This window comes from Myiozetetes cayanensis, unplaced genomic scaffold (assembly GCF_022539395.1).
Source record: "Myiozetetes cayanensis isolate MyiCay16 unplaced genomic scaffold, myiCay2020 scf4, whole genome shotgun sequence".
NCBI classification, from domain to species: domain Eukaryota; kingdom Metazoa; phylum Chordata; class Aves; order Passeriformes; family Tyrannidae; genus Myiozetetes; species Myiozetetes cayanensis.
In genome coordinates, this window is record NW_026087631.1 from 34235189 (window position 1) to 34249877 (window position 14689).

Below are 14689 nucleotides of genomic sequence, written 5' to 3' on the forward strand. Positions count from 1 at the left end.
CTCAAGTCCCCAGGCTGCAAGTTATATGTGAATTAAGTGCTTTTGTCTTTTGGTAATCAAAACTATGTGGGCAGAGAGCCAAGTAACAGCCTCTCTAACACTGCTAAATTGCATATGACTAATCCAGGGGAGGGGGGTGGAAAAGGGGATGGAAATCTGCCTGGGCTGAGTCACTGTGAAGACACAGTAAAGAATGGTTGTTGTATAAATCCCAACCTATTGAGACATAAATTGGATGACCTAGTAGCCAGTTTTTAAGGATTAGCACAAATACGAGAACCAAGCCCTCCCTTGATATTTTGCACTTCTCCTTTCAACAAATGAGACTTCTGAGCTGCATTGAGACATGATTTTCAGCTGATGAGGACACCACATAGCTGAAACCATCAAAATTTAGAGGCTTCAAACTGAAAAGTTGCTACTTCAGCTCCATCTGATTGTTTGTTTCAACAGGATCCAACTAAAGGACTGAACAATAGTGTTTCTGAAAACCGAACTCATATGTAATTGTGTTTGACACATAAGTTAAAAGTTCCAGGTTCTTTTTCTTGGCTATTTTGTCTACTGTTAACTTAACTACTGCACATTACTCCCTCTGTCTCTCTCTTACCAATGTGAACTTTCTAATTTAGCACTTGGAATAAGTAAAACAATTAACAAAAAAAGACAGACCTAAATTTTTCCGAGAGAATTGTGTTCACAGAGTCTTCCTGAATAGGAGGACAACAGTTAGGTAGGTCAGTTTTAAGTCACCATGTAGAGAAGACTAAGAAAAACTGATCTCAGGGAAAAAACCAGCACTCTTACAGTGTTATTCCCAGTGGAACTTTCAGCAAAAAGACACTTTATTTATAGATAAGTGTCCAAAGTGAAATACCAATAACAGCACTATTATAAAACTATTTAATGTCTACTCCATTGCCTGCAACTGCTGCTATCTCTACCATACCAATTACAATAGTGCATGAAGTAAAATAAAACAGTACTGTCACATGACAAAAAATGCTCAGAAGCAATCCTATGAATGGTTAATCTACCAGGTGTTCTAAAATTAGTTTCTATGCCCATGGGAAAGACACGATGGAAACTCAAGATCTTGCCTATCTTCTACTGGTGTCAAGTTGATAATGAATGGAAAATTTAGGATCTGTGAGGCAGCTGTGCATCTGCAACTGACCAAAAGATAATCCTTGAAAACAAACACTGAGGGAAACCAGATCCTATCTCCTAAACAACACTTCTTAGACCATGGCCACAAATACTCACTTTTCTCCACTGAGGAGAGTGGCTGGGACCTGTAACAGAATGATCTCCCAACTTAAAGGCCCAGCTTCAGGGCAAACCAAGAGTTCACACCAACCTCACTTGGGAAATTCTTAATTATTGTAAAAAAAAAAATCCCACTATTGGCTCAAAGGTGCCTTAGTTACAACTTCAGGTTTTATTGTCACCTTGTTTTACAAAGTAAAAATGTATGTTCACTTCTCAGAAGATATTTTCCTTCAAAAAAAAGGCCACAAAAGTTGTATAAGAGGTTAAATGTAACTTTTCAAAACTTAGTTACAACTTCTGCAAGTTTCCAGTCGCATTTCTGTAGAAACACGCAACCATTTCAACTAATAATGTCATTGCTGTGTTAACGTAAGAGACAGGGTTACTTTCTAAACTACCACTAGTCTGTAGCGTGGGTGTCAGCAACAGCCAATTTATGTTATCTGTCAGCAATAAGCTGGTTTACAGTACTACCCAAAAGCTCTAAGAACAAATACAATTTCCCTCTTGTGTTGCACAGTATTTTGAAAATAATAATTACCCAACATTCATTATGAATTCAAGCATCCATCACAGACTGCCACCACATAAATGTTATCTTTAGATTATAAATTCATTTTTTCTGAATTCTAAGTAAGAGGTAAAAAAAACCACTTTCCCACAATTTTCCCTACATTTCCCACAACATATCTCAATTCTTTTAAAAAAAAAATTAAACATCAGAATTTCAGAATATTTTTCTTTAGCTGCTATTTTAGCCTTAGAGCAAAGTACATTTTTGTTTCTTAAAACCAGTGCATGTTGCTATCATCCCAAATTAAGTCTACAGAGAGTTCAATGTAGCCTGGTAAACCTGAGTTTTCCATCATGTAACTAGTAAGTTGTGCCATTTTCTCTCCCAAAGAGTGCCTACAATACAGACTGCTTTCTCCTGATGGTCGTTTTCTCTCCAAACAATAAGGCACAGAGGTTTTATGTCACCCACCAAACTCCTAAACATTAACAGTTTTATGGAGAAACCCATATGAATTTTTCAGTAAGTAATTTTAAAAAAATATGATCTTTACCATATGGAAATGTATTTCTTTCCAACACTGTGATCCAGATTAAGCTTAAAGCTGCAGATGAAAGGAAAACACTCCTCAGTAGTGGAATCGATGTTAATTTCTTAAAGCATGTGACCTAACATCTAGGTACTTTTTTTAATTACTTTTTTTTTTAATTAAAGTAGCTGCCATTTGCTGAATGACATCATTTTCCATCCCCAAGTATACAAACTACACATTTCAGTAATTGTCACTTACATAACCTGACGAGTTACTCATACACCATGAAATACATGTGTTTCTTCACGTAAACAGAGAACTAAAAACTAATTAACTAAAGTCCCAAACTGATTGATAACGGATAAACATTTGATTGCACCCACAGTTTCGTAAAGTTCTAAGATGAATCCAAACCAAGTATGTCATCTGTGATAAATACAAGCATTTAATTATATTCATTAATTAACACAATTATTAAGATAGTATTAATTTTAATTAATCCATAATGTTAAATAATAATCAAAATAAGAAACAGAAAGCACATAACACATGTGTCTTCTATTTACCTCTGAATTAGCTGTGCAATCACACAGAGAATCTCCACTTAAAAATGACAGGATAATGACTTTTTAACATATGAAAGTTAATAGGTCCTGCAGGAGCAGTATTATAAAGCCTGAGAACATGTCTGGATTGACCCATCATTAGATAGGTGGATTTTAAGCAGTCTAAAGTCTTAAAATTGCAATTAAAAAAAAAAAATAACTAAAAATCAGCTTCTAAAGAAGTCTAAAAGGCACAAAAAGCTTTAAAAGGCAGGAAAGTGGTTGTCTCAATCAGCTCTAAGGGTACTGGGATTAACCAGTACAGCTTTATTAAGCACTACAGAACTACCAGAAAAACTGAAAAGAGACATTTCCTCCCACCCTGCTACTGAGTTTCATAGGAAAAATCCCACAAGCAAACCCACAACAAAAGATCAACTTGTCAATATAAGACGTATCATTAAAGCAAAATGCCTTTAACTGGTATTAAAAATTTACTAGAAAATTAAAAGAAACACACTAATGGTCTTTGAGGTCCCTTCCAACCCTAGCCATTCTATTACCTATGATAAATGCAGAAGATAAGACTGAGTGTGACTGACTGAATATTCATGAATATTTATCACAATACCTATGATACGTGTGTGTATATATATACCATGCGTATCATATATATATCATTAATATCATCTCTGAATGCACACATTTTCAGAATGCTACACCATCTCAAACATATCTGCATTCTCCACATGTTCTTTTAGTACCAAGCAAAAAAGAACCAGCAAAAAGTTAGTGGAGTTTTATACACAATGAAGAAATTGTCCAAAAAAACCAATATGTGGAACAAAAAGCTCAAGCTTTTGTAATATGAAGAAAGGAGTATAACAGATGTGAAATGGATTTGTGGATGTTTCTGTTTAGACAGACCTGGAAAAATGGAGTTTCCTAACAAATAAAAGCAGGCAATTCCTACAGGCTTACAATTCTCCATGATGACTTTTGATTTGTTATTATTACCATGAAGCTCTTTAAACAACTCGGATTCTGAATAATATACACAAAAGTAAGAGAGATTATGGATAAAGGTACTAGTTCCAGAGATGTGGTACCCTCTGGAAGCTTGTTACCCTGAGCACGACATGATACAGTTAGGAAAAATATATGTGTAATTCTAATTTTGTCATCCTACTGATTATGTATACTGCTCTTCCCAGCCTTTCCATAATAGTGGCTTTGATTAAAGACCATTGTTCAGGAAGGGGAGCACATGGATTTGCAGATGGCAAAAATATGCTGCAGTGACTAAACAATATTTGATGAACACATGCGGCTCTGGCAGCAGACCAGAAAGAAACCACTGCATTCGTGTTTTGTAAGTACTGTCTGACAAACCTGAGATAAACCACACAGCTTGGCTAGGATGGGCAAAACGTGGGAATACAACAACTCATAGTCACAAGTCTTAAAAACAACTGGTAATAAAGGTATATAAAAAAAAATATTACGGTGTTAGTTTTTACATTAGCTTGTCCAACAGAAGTTAAACACAAAATGAGTCAAGTATCCACCACCTTAGCCTTTGTGTTTGCATTTATGGGTAGAATAGTACCCACTTTTTATCAGAGCCTACAGAGATCCACCACACTGACTGAATAAAAATACAATGTCAAGAAAGTAAGAGTAGCATCTGTGACAATTATTTTCCATAAATCAAGATTCTTGGTGACTGTGGTCTCAGTCTTACCTTGTGGTAAAAACTGTGTAACTTAAAATCTTGGCATTTTAGTCACAAAGGAAATAGTTGGTTCAGAAAAATGGGATTCACAAAAAATTCTCAAGGACCACATTCAAAAAGGAAAATTAAATAAGAGTGGTAAATCAAATGCATCTGCAATATATACAGTCAGGCCCCCAACATGATTTCAGTACTGTAATGTACGAGGGTCTTATGAAAGCTGTTGAGTCCAAGCGTTCATCCCACTGTTCTATCACAACAAGTGCACTAATATTACACAAAAATATGCACTAAACCATTTATTATGCCCTCTGAATCTATTCTGACATCCAAAAATCAAAGTCTAGCCTGCCTAAGAGCTAGCACACAAGTCCTCCTCACTCTTGGGTCCCTCCATCCAATACCTTTTTAGAACATAGGCTGGTTCAATGTACCTTTCTGCATTGATAGATGTTATAAAAGCTGGACATGAATATTGATTTTTCAGAGAAAGAGTGTTCTTTTTGTAATCATGATGGTTTTATCCCCAGATTACATCACTGAAATAAGGATTTTTAAACTATAATTAAGTCAGGTAGATAATATGAATAACACACTCCCTCCCACTGCTTAGCACAGCATTTCTGTTACCACCACATGTCCACAAAACACCCCTATTAAATTATCCCTGTCCCAAATGTCTTGAGTTATTCACCCATAGCCTGCAAGGAATCTTGAAAACAAAACATCTTAGTTATGTAGTTTACAGACTTTTCAAGCTAATACACACGCACAAGTGTAAGATTATTATTTCTCAGCTCTCTTGAACAAGAGAGAACTCACATTTAGTTATTTACAGTCCATAAAAACATAGGGGGTTTTGCCCCCCATCACAGCTAACAAAACCTTCAGCTGGTCTCAGAAACACAACTCGCTCATTGTATAGAGACAAAATAAATACTAGAAATTGTAACATACTTCTTAAAAAATACAAAATACTGACATATCACAAACATACCTCAAAAGTATATACAAATTTTCTTCACAAATAACCCTATAAATGCCACAGATGTGTTTAGTAACTTAATTTTTTTTGCTGATATGCCATTATACTTGTGTAAATCTGAAATGCCACTCTCAGTTCAACCTACATCCTAGAAAATATCTCACTAGTTCTTAATGAGATTAAAACTACATTGCTTAATGTATTTCAATGTACAACACTCACAAAACCAAAAACTGCAATGGTGAATGGCTGAGTCAGAAAAATCACCTCAAAGCAGGTCACAAAACTTCACTGTTTTAACTCCTTGTGAGCCCACAGAAGCAAAAGATCATAGTAAATTCTTCTGTTTTGAATTACTGGGGGGAAAGGGGGAAAGAAGCAAAACCCAAACCAAACCAAAACCAACAAAAGTAAAAATAAAAATTACCTGCTGTCCTGGGTTATTTAAGAGAAGGCACACCTTCCACACTCTCATGATACACATGGGTGTTCAACAGCACTTTTGTTTAGCTTAACCAGTATTTTAAGTTGTAAATAAAACAGTGCTTGTAAAGGCTAGATAAGCTCATTTATTTTTTCGCTAACTATATACCTTTACCACATTACCTCAAGGCTTAGACCTTTCATGTAGACTATAACCTTCACTTGCTAATCAATAGCTCAGGTTAGTCTCTAAAAGCTACATTAGATAAACTTTTTTTTTTTTTTATCTCCTGAAAGTCAGCTCGGAGGAGAAGAATATATAGATTCAGGCTAGAGTGAAAGAGTATGGTCAAGTTTATTCCAAATAAATAGAAAAATTCATCTATACAATGTTTCTGGGATGGACTAGCTATTTAGAATAATGAATTCTCATTCTAGCCAAAATGGAACAGCTAAAAAACACAATGGTGTGAAGTAATGGAAATACATCTATTGTTTTGTGAGATGTACAGTAATCAACAAAGTGCAACAAAGAACTAGTATAAAAACATCTGACTGCTTCCAAATTTCACTTGTTGATGCCTCTGCAGCTCCTAAAATTATTGGCAATGTTCTCTTACTACAAATTAGCATATGCTTACATATTTGAGTTATATTAATAACATATAGGTATTACACACTGAGAAGAAAATGTGCTTGTGTGAACAGAACAAAGAGTTGTACCTCAAAGCCTTAAAAAAACAAAACAAAAAACACACACATAAAAAAAATAAAAACAAACAAACACACAACATAAAAAAAACCCACACACAACACAAAAAAACCCCAAAACCTTAGATTTGTCAGAGCAAAATGCACACAGAAAGACTAAGATTTGGGTTCCAAAAATCAAAAAAACCCCCAAACTAGTACCTGCTACATTTTGCATCCAACAAAGGAATTACCACTAAATTTTAAATGAAATATCAGACATTATTTAGAGAGGCATCTGAGAGAAATAAAAAGATAAAAAAAAACCCAAATCATCTTCTATGTAAGAGCCTCTCCATGGAATGGTACCATCCAGAAACCTATCTTGAAATTGTATGCTGTTTCTATCTCTGGGAAACATATTTCTGCAGGAGAACCATATTCATTATTTGGATGAAGAGAACCTTCCTGCCAAAAGATTTTTCCAGCGATACTACTACATTTTAGAACAACTCTCAGTGAATATTTGAATCACCAAAAAATTTGAAATATTTTTGCGACAGGGCTTCAAATTTTAAATCTCAGATCAAAGACCCTTAGCCTTTGTCCTCACGATAGTTCACTGAATCCATTTACAAAGAAGGTTTAAACATACGCATTCAGTATTTTAGACCGCTAAATGTTCTATTTGAGTGAATGAAAACGTTAACAAAACACTACTATCCTGAGTTTGAGAGTTTTCCTGTGCCTTTGCAGGTAGACTTCCATGCTTCCTCTGGAGCTGTAAAAGAGTTTCTGAAGAGAAACACTGGTGGGATTCTTGTTCCTCTTCAGGTTCTGACTGCTATTCACCCTTACAGAAAATACAGGAGTAGAGTCTTGTAGTGAAGTTTCAAAGCCCACACACAGTAATCTCTTTTCCAGAGCATCTACTGTCCTCTGTGATCTTTGTTTGGAAAACTAAGGCTTGTCAATATTCCATGATTTACAGATTTTCCTTATGAAAGGAAAACATTTGAATTCAGTTGTACAAGTGAAAGTAAGTCTTGATTTGGAATGCACACCAGGTGTGCCGAGAAGGGAAAATCTAAAGGAATCAAGGGGAAAGGAGGGGACGCAATACAATAACACCAGGAGGGAGAAAGGACAACTGACAATATTTCCTGTACTATCAAAATCTGCTATTTCATGAACACTTTATGGATACTTGTAATGTATTTAGACTGTCATTGCACTTGTGAAATTAGAAAACATCCCTTATAATGTCATTTATATTAGGCCTCAAAACAACTATTAAAAAATAATCCTTTTTGCTCAACTGGATAGTTCCAGTGAAGGACACAAATCTTAACAGGTGGAGAGAAACTGAAGAAGTATTTATTCATTGCAGTGTTTGAGTCTTCCTTTTTTCAACAATTCCTCAGTTTTGAATGCATTTATTTTAAATTTATTTCTCCAAACCACTGCTTATCAGAAACAGCAATCAAATACATGGACAGCTGAATAGCTAAGAAAGGGAAATTAATTACTTAATTCACTGGGATTTTTGTCAACATATATACATACTAGTATGGGGGGGATACAAATTTTTTCTGAAAAGGTTTTTCTTACCACAGAAGCATTTCAAGCGTAGCTGCAAGATCTAAAGGTACACATAAGGCAAGACGGGAAAAATCCTGTAGCACTTAGAAGTCTGAGATTATGAAAAAGATAACACAATGTTTTCATTATATAATCCTCATTAGTAATAACTTATTTCTAAACTGGCCTTCCAAGAAACTTATCCAAGTGTCCATTCTCAAATATTGAGGTATACAGGTATAAGTGATACAGAAGAATCATTACTTTTACACTGACCTAAGGATTAATCATTTCATCGTTCTGTCTTCTCAGCTGAGCAGTTGGTCCAATTGCCTGGGAAATAACCTGAACTCTCAGTGACCTTTGTTAACCAAACAACATATCATCAGAGGTCTGAAGCAAAGAAACTCTCCAAACCTTGAACCAAGACAGTTTGGACAGAGTTAAAGTGCCCAACCCATTCTACTCCTCTTATTCAGAATTCTGCAAGAACTTTTGGCTAGAAGGAACCTCTTCAGCTATTTTTAAACTTGTAGTAAACTCCCGATGAACTCACAGGACCAAAAAAGTGAAAAGTAGCCACAGGAAATGGGAGAGACAAATAACAGCATCTCTTCCATCATCCTAACTAGCAACAGTACTGCACCTGAGATGGAATTTGTTAAGCGCTTATCCTCCCTGTTTACAAACTTCAGCAAAAGGCAAGAAAAAAAAGCCCCAGAGTCTGTCACATCACTGTAAAAAAAAAAAGACACTGCCAGCACTCAGATAATTGTTTATCAAAGGCTATTTAGTCTATTTAATTGCCAGCCTTAAAAAAAAAAAAAAAAAAAGCTTGCCAGATTTCCATTATTTATTATATGTGGAGTGACTCGCTAAAGTACTTGGAAAGATTTACTTCCAAGTGGTCACCTACTTAGATCAAGCGCTAAATCACTGACTCTGTGGTGGTGTTTGTTTAGGTGGCAGCAGTTGAGCTGGACCAGCCTCAATGGCCCCTCTGTGTGTGTGGCCCTTTCTCGAGGCAGCTGCCTCGACACACAATTCCCACTGTATATACCGAGACCATTGTTATTTTAATGTCACTCTGACAGCTGACTCTGTGCCCTCACCACCCCGCAAACAGCTCCTCAGGGCACAGCACCCAAGGCCCTGAAGCAAAGCCACCTGTCAGGAGGAAGATAAATCATGAAACAGTCCCAATGTCCACAAAACATCCCCCCATTTCCACAAAGCACACCCCCACATTTCCCACAAAACACCCCCCAATTTTTAAAGGCATAATGCTTTAGGCGCAGCTGCATCAGCCTGAGGCACAGCTAGAATCAGTATTTACAAAACTCAAGACATCATTTTACACAACCAACCACATCTTCATGCATGTTTTTCTGTTATCTCTCCTGTTGTTTTATATCAAATGACAAAAACAAATTATAACTGTAAATTAAAATTATTTTAAAATAAATAAGAAAATTTAAATAATAAATTAATTCTTGATTATCGTAAAGAATATTAATCTCCTATTTATTCCTGATAGTTTGATAGAATTTTCTCACCCTTGCCCTGCAACGCCCTCCACAAGATTGGGAAGGTTATAATTTGTTTATAATACATGAAAAGAGAAGGAGAAAATATTCATAATGACCAAATAAAAGATGTGAAGACAAAACAACTACTGGAATTTAAGTCCAGTTTCAGTTGCAGAGCAGTTTGTCTACACTTCCTCTGAGGTAAATGTACATTTAGGTGAATATCAGCCCTCTGGATGTACAGAGTCCAGAAAGATTAATTTCCTAATGTGATGCTGAAAGAGGTCACAAATACTTTCACAGAGAATTTGTAAAATGTTTGAAACAATTACTCACCTGAAAGCTATTTCTATTCTTTAATTCTATTCCGTAATTTTATACAATTCCTTTGGCAATTTTATTTGTAGGCATTAGTTTAGTACATGAGCTAAAAAAAAAAAAGTGTACTTTCACCCAAGAAATGATATCTTTTCTAGAAACACTCTTTTGACACCCAAACCTAAAAGCATACATAACAATCAGGGCTCTTTGCATTTTCAGTTTCTTTGGCCAGGTTATTTCCTAAATTGACATAAAGACGTTTTCGTACAAAATAGATTTCTCATAAACTTTAATTGATGGAAAACGTGTATTATGTGAGATAATACATGCAGATACTTTTGCATAATAAAAATACAGTATCTATTTAATGTCTTCTATTTAGAATATATTATGTGTGACACAGACAAGAAAAACAGGATTCTTAAACTTACAGCTTTTATTCCCTCAGTACAATTTGATCCCAAACTCACAGTCCTGACCTAGACTTTGTGAACAGCACTCACAAACAACTCACAAGAAGTGTCAAAAAGTGATTTAGAGTCAATATGGCCTTGGGTAAATACACAGAAATACTGATAATGCAGACTGGAAGATTTGTATCACTTAACCTTTGGCATCTCAATAGCCAAACTGGGCTGAAATTTTCTATATTGCACACGGAAATAGGTATCTTGTGAAGTACTACAAAGAAAAGAGCACAATCTAGGAGGATTACCTTAAATTAGCTTCTTCTTCACAAAAGTTTTAACACCAAACCACAATCTGAAATAACCAAAAAGTGTCTACAGATACAGATTATAAGAAGATCCTTCTCATAGTTTGACAGCCAAATTTAAACATTTAACTACTTACAGAGCCATCTTTCAGGCTTCTTTCATAGGAGAACTGACACACCATATTTTCTTGATCTCTTGAAATCACAAAGTTGTATTTGCCAGCTGACTCTTCTCCAGTCACCAATGCTTTCTTCAGCTCTTCCACATACTTCGCCTTGTTCATTTCCATGTCAGCAGCCTCCTTGCAAATTTCTGCCTCAGACACTATTAGAAAGAAATACGTGATGAATAAATATTCATATGTGTGTGAACATGTACATATCATATATATTATTATGTATATCACAATATACATATATTTGATATATATTTATATGTATATACAGACACATACTGACTAGATCATCTTTAAGGTCTTTTCCCACCCAAGCCATTCTATGATTCTCTGAAATGTTAGGAAACTATTCTTTCCTTGGTACACATCAGTGTGCCAGTGTGCCATTTCCACTAATGGAAATGTAGCAGGAATACTGTGTTTTTCATAGATATTAAGTTCTGTCGCCTTTTTTCCTGTCTGAAATTGGTTTATTGCTACTTGTCCTCCATTCTACTTGCCTAAAGTCACTCTGAAAAACACTGACCTTTCACCAAAGACAGATAGATAGATATAAGCAAATTAAAGAGAGAATCTGTACATTGTAATGCAGGCTTTGATGTGCAGCCTACCAACACAGTATTTTAGATTGCTGACTTGATTAAAAGAACTATTTCCTTTTCTTCCCAACTATCTTCTCAGGAAGACCGCTCTGGATTGTCATTTACTCCTCATTGTTCTTAGATCCTTCTAGCATTTGCCCAGCATTTAAGAGAGTAAAGGACATTACTTTGTGAGAGTATTTAAAAAAAAAAAAAAAGAAAACCACACAAACCAAAACAAAAAAGCAAACAAAACCACCAAAAACCAACCCAAAACCCAACAAAATACATCCTTCACAGAACTGCAAGTATCCCACTCAAAAGCCATATTAATAGTTGAACATCTTCTCTATACAAATGCCTTTAAAAATAGTTTCATAGCGAGACATAGAGTCTGTACATGTATTGAAATCACTCTGATAGAAATAGAACATCATTTCAATCAGACATAAGCCTCTTCAAATTGCCTCATTTTTCTCCAGTCTTCTTGACACAGTAGCTAAACCTGTACTGCCAAGCAGTATGTATCAAATCAATCCATCATATAAAAATACAGCAAAGAGACAAATGCATAATTATTTCCTATAAATAGTTATAGCCTCACACACTTCAGGATTTCTGGACCTGCAGGAATTTTCGCTTGTTTTCATCAGTTTGTGAGGATTTTAGAGGGCCCAGCATTGAAACCCTTCCCAGATAAAGCCAAAACAACCAACATCCCCTGCCTTCACATCATGCAACAAGCTGTTAATTTCAGAGGAGGTTACTGGATGGGTCAGGCATAATTTCACCTTCATAAATCCTCACTATCTTGTTCTTAGTATTTTTTGAAATGGTTTCTAAGACTTTTCCTCCAACACCCTCTGGCTAAGCAGGCTCCAGTTGATCAGATCGATCCCCTTACTCTCCACAAAGATAGGGGAGACATTTCTTCCAACCCTTAAAAATATCCCCTGAGAACCATTACCCTGCAATGGAACCCAACTGCTTTGGAGTAGTAAGAAGTGAAAAGAAAACAGGAGGAAAAAAAAAAAAAAAGAAAGAAAGAATGTAAATACTCTCAATAAATACAAGTAAGTCAGCTTTTGTCACACAAGATGTGCAGCGACAGGCCTCTGGCAGTCTGAAATCTGTCACAAAGTTTTCCATATTATCCCTCAGAGAAAATGCTTAAAAATGAGTATTATCTGCTCCTCTCTTCTTTTAAGATACAAGAGGAAACCTGTCAAACTCATACAAGCCTAACATAAAGTAAAAGGACAAGGTAGGATATACAGTATTTTACCACATCTGCAAAAACACAAAAATTAATCAGATGTCAGAAAATGCAGAAATGTTATTATACGTAAAAAGGAATATAGGAGTGCTGTGGAACATGCATTAGAATAAATGACAAACAAAATAACCTCACAATCAGCATTTCCCAAGATTTTTAAAACTTATTTTAAGCAGGAAATAAATGTTATCAGAAAAGCTTAGGACTTCAACAATTGCCAGCTGTATCTTGATTTTTTTCAAAACTAAAAGTAGAACTTCTATTTTTCATATAAAGAATGATACAGTGAAACTACTGTCAGTAAAACAGCTAAACCCACAAGTCAAGGAACAATTTGGGCTACACTTATCTTGCAGAGCTAACAACTGACTACATATAGTAAGAACCAAAACATTTTTATGAGGCAAAGAGGGGCAGAAAAAAGTAAGTTTGAAATACTTGCAAAAACAAATGTTTGTCCAGAATAGTGATCTCAACACTGAGAATAATTTATATAAACTTTTAATGAAAATAAGGAAGTTCTAAAAATAATAGAGCACTGTGGGTTTTTTCTCCTGTGGTGCCTGTACAGTGCTGCATGTTCCTTTATCTTATAAAACCAGCAGAACTGATCATTCGAGAAACATGAAATGTATAAATCCATAGAGCTGCAGTCCTTTAACCCAACACCAAGCTTATTCATTATAAAATGTTGCATATTTTTGTGCTTCCAACATTTACTTTTTTTCCCCCTCTCGTTAAATAGAACTCCTAACACTTTTCATCATCACATTAAATACGCAAAACCCATAAAAGACAACTCCATCAGCAACTCTCACTCACTTCCTGGTAGGTCTTGCCAAGCAAAATAATCCACACCTTGCGAAACCCAGAAGAGATTTCCCACAGCAAGAATACTCTGACCATTGCTTTCCCTCCTCCCAATTTAGAACCTAAGTAGCCTCAAACATAATGTAATATCTTTAAAAAGTGACCAAAAGCAATGCTGGGTGTATGAAAACACAGATTTGAGAGGTAGGAAAAGCTCTTGCACAAAAACATCAACTCCTAATGAAACTATTCAAGGGACTACAAATGAAATTATTCAAGGGACTATAAATTCAGTAAGAATTCCTTAGAAATGGAACAGATTCTTACAGAAGAAGCAGAAGCACTCTCCTTTGAATGAGTACCCAGAGCTCATGCTGAACTGTTGCGGGTCTCTTCTTTTCCTTTTAATAGAGTGAGGTCATCCTGCTTTCACTGGCCCTCTGTTTTGGGAAATGGATTATCTAGCCATTCTGCCAGATGCAGGAAGTCAACAAAATGAGAATTTTGCCTACATATTCTTTCTATATGCTCCCAGTTATAGGGACACAGCTTTCACTTAGAAAAATAAGAGTTGGCTTTCTGCAAATTTAAATGGAAAATTTTAAAGTCACATAAGAAAATGAGATGATGTTTTAAAGAGAAAAATTAGTATGCTCAGTTTATCAGTGTTAATACCCTTCTTGTTATTTTCAAAATACTTAGTTTAACTTCAATACTGTCAAACCGAGAAAAATCTTTCATACCAGTCTACAGGGAATCAGGATTGGAATATATGTATTTGTTTTGTGTAGGAACTCCTGATCAATGGTGTGTGTGTGAAATGTTAAAAGGAATATGGAAGAGCAGATTTAATTTATATGTAGACACGTATACATACGTATATCTATATGTATGTAGCTAAATCTCTGTATATATAAAGATCTAACTCAGACCTGTATGAAGGCTTGACTTATGTAGGAGAAACTGGGCAGGAGAAATTGGGCCAGGAGAAGGAAGGAAGAAAC

At 35.5% G+C, this 14689-nt stretch overlaps 1 protein-coding gene across 3 annotated transcripts in view; it reads right to left on the reverse strand.

Annotated features, from left to right (window-relative positions):
* The window catches only part of XRCC4 (X-ray repair cross complementing 4), a 144965-nt gene that overhangs the window by 115550 nt on the left and 14726 nt on the right, over nucleotides 1-14689 (reverse strand). For all 3 annotated transcript variants that reach the window (XM_050329125.1, XM_050329124.1, XM_050329123.1), the window contains exon 3: nucleotides 10980-11167. In XM_050329125.1, the coding sequence (XP_050185082.1) occupies nucleotides 10980-11167 (188 nt within the window). The remainder of the gene's footprint in view (nucleotides 1-10979; nucleotides 11168-14689) is intronic.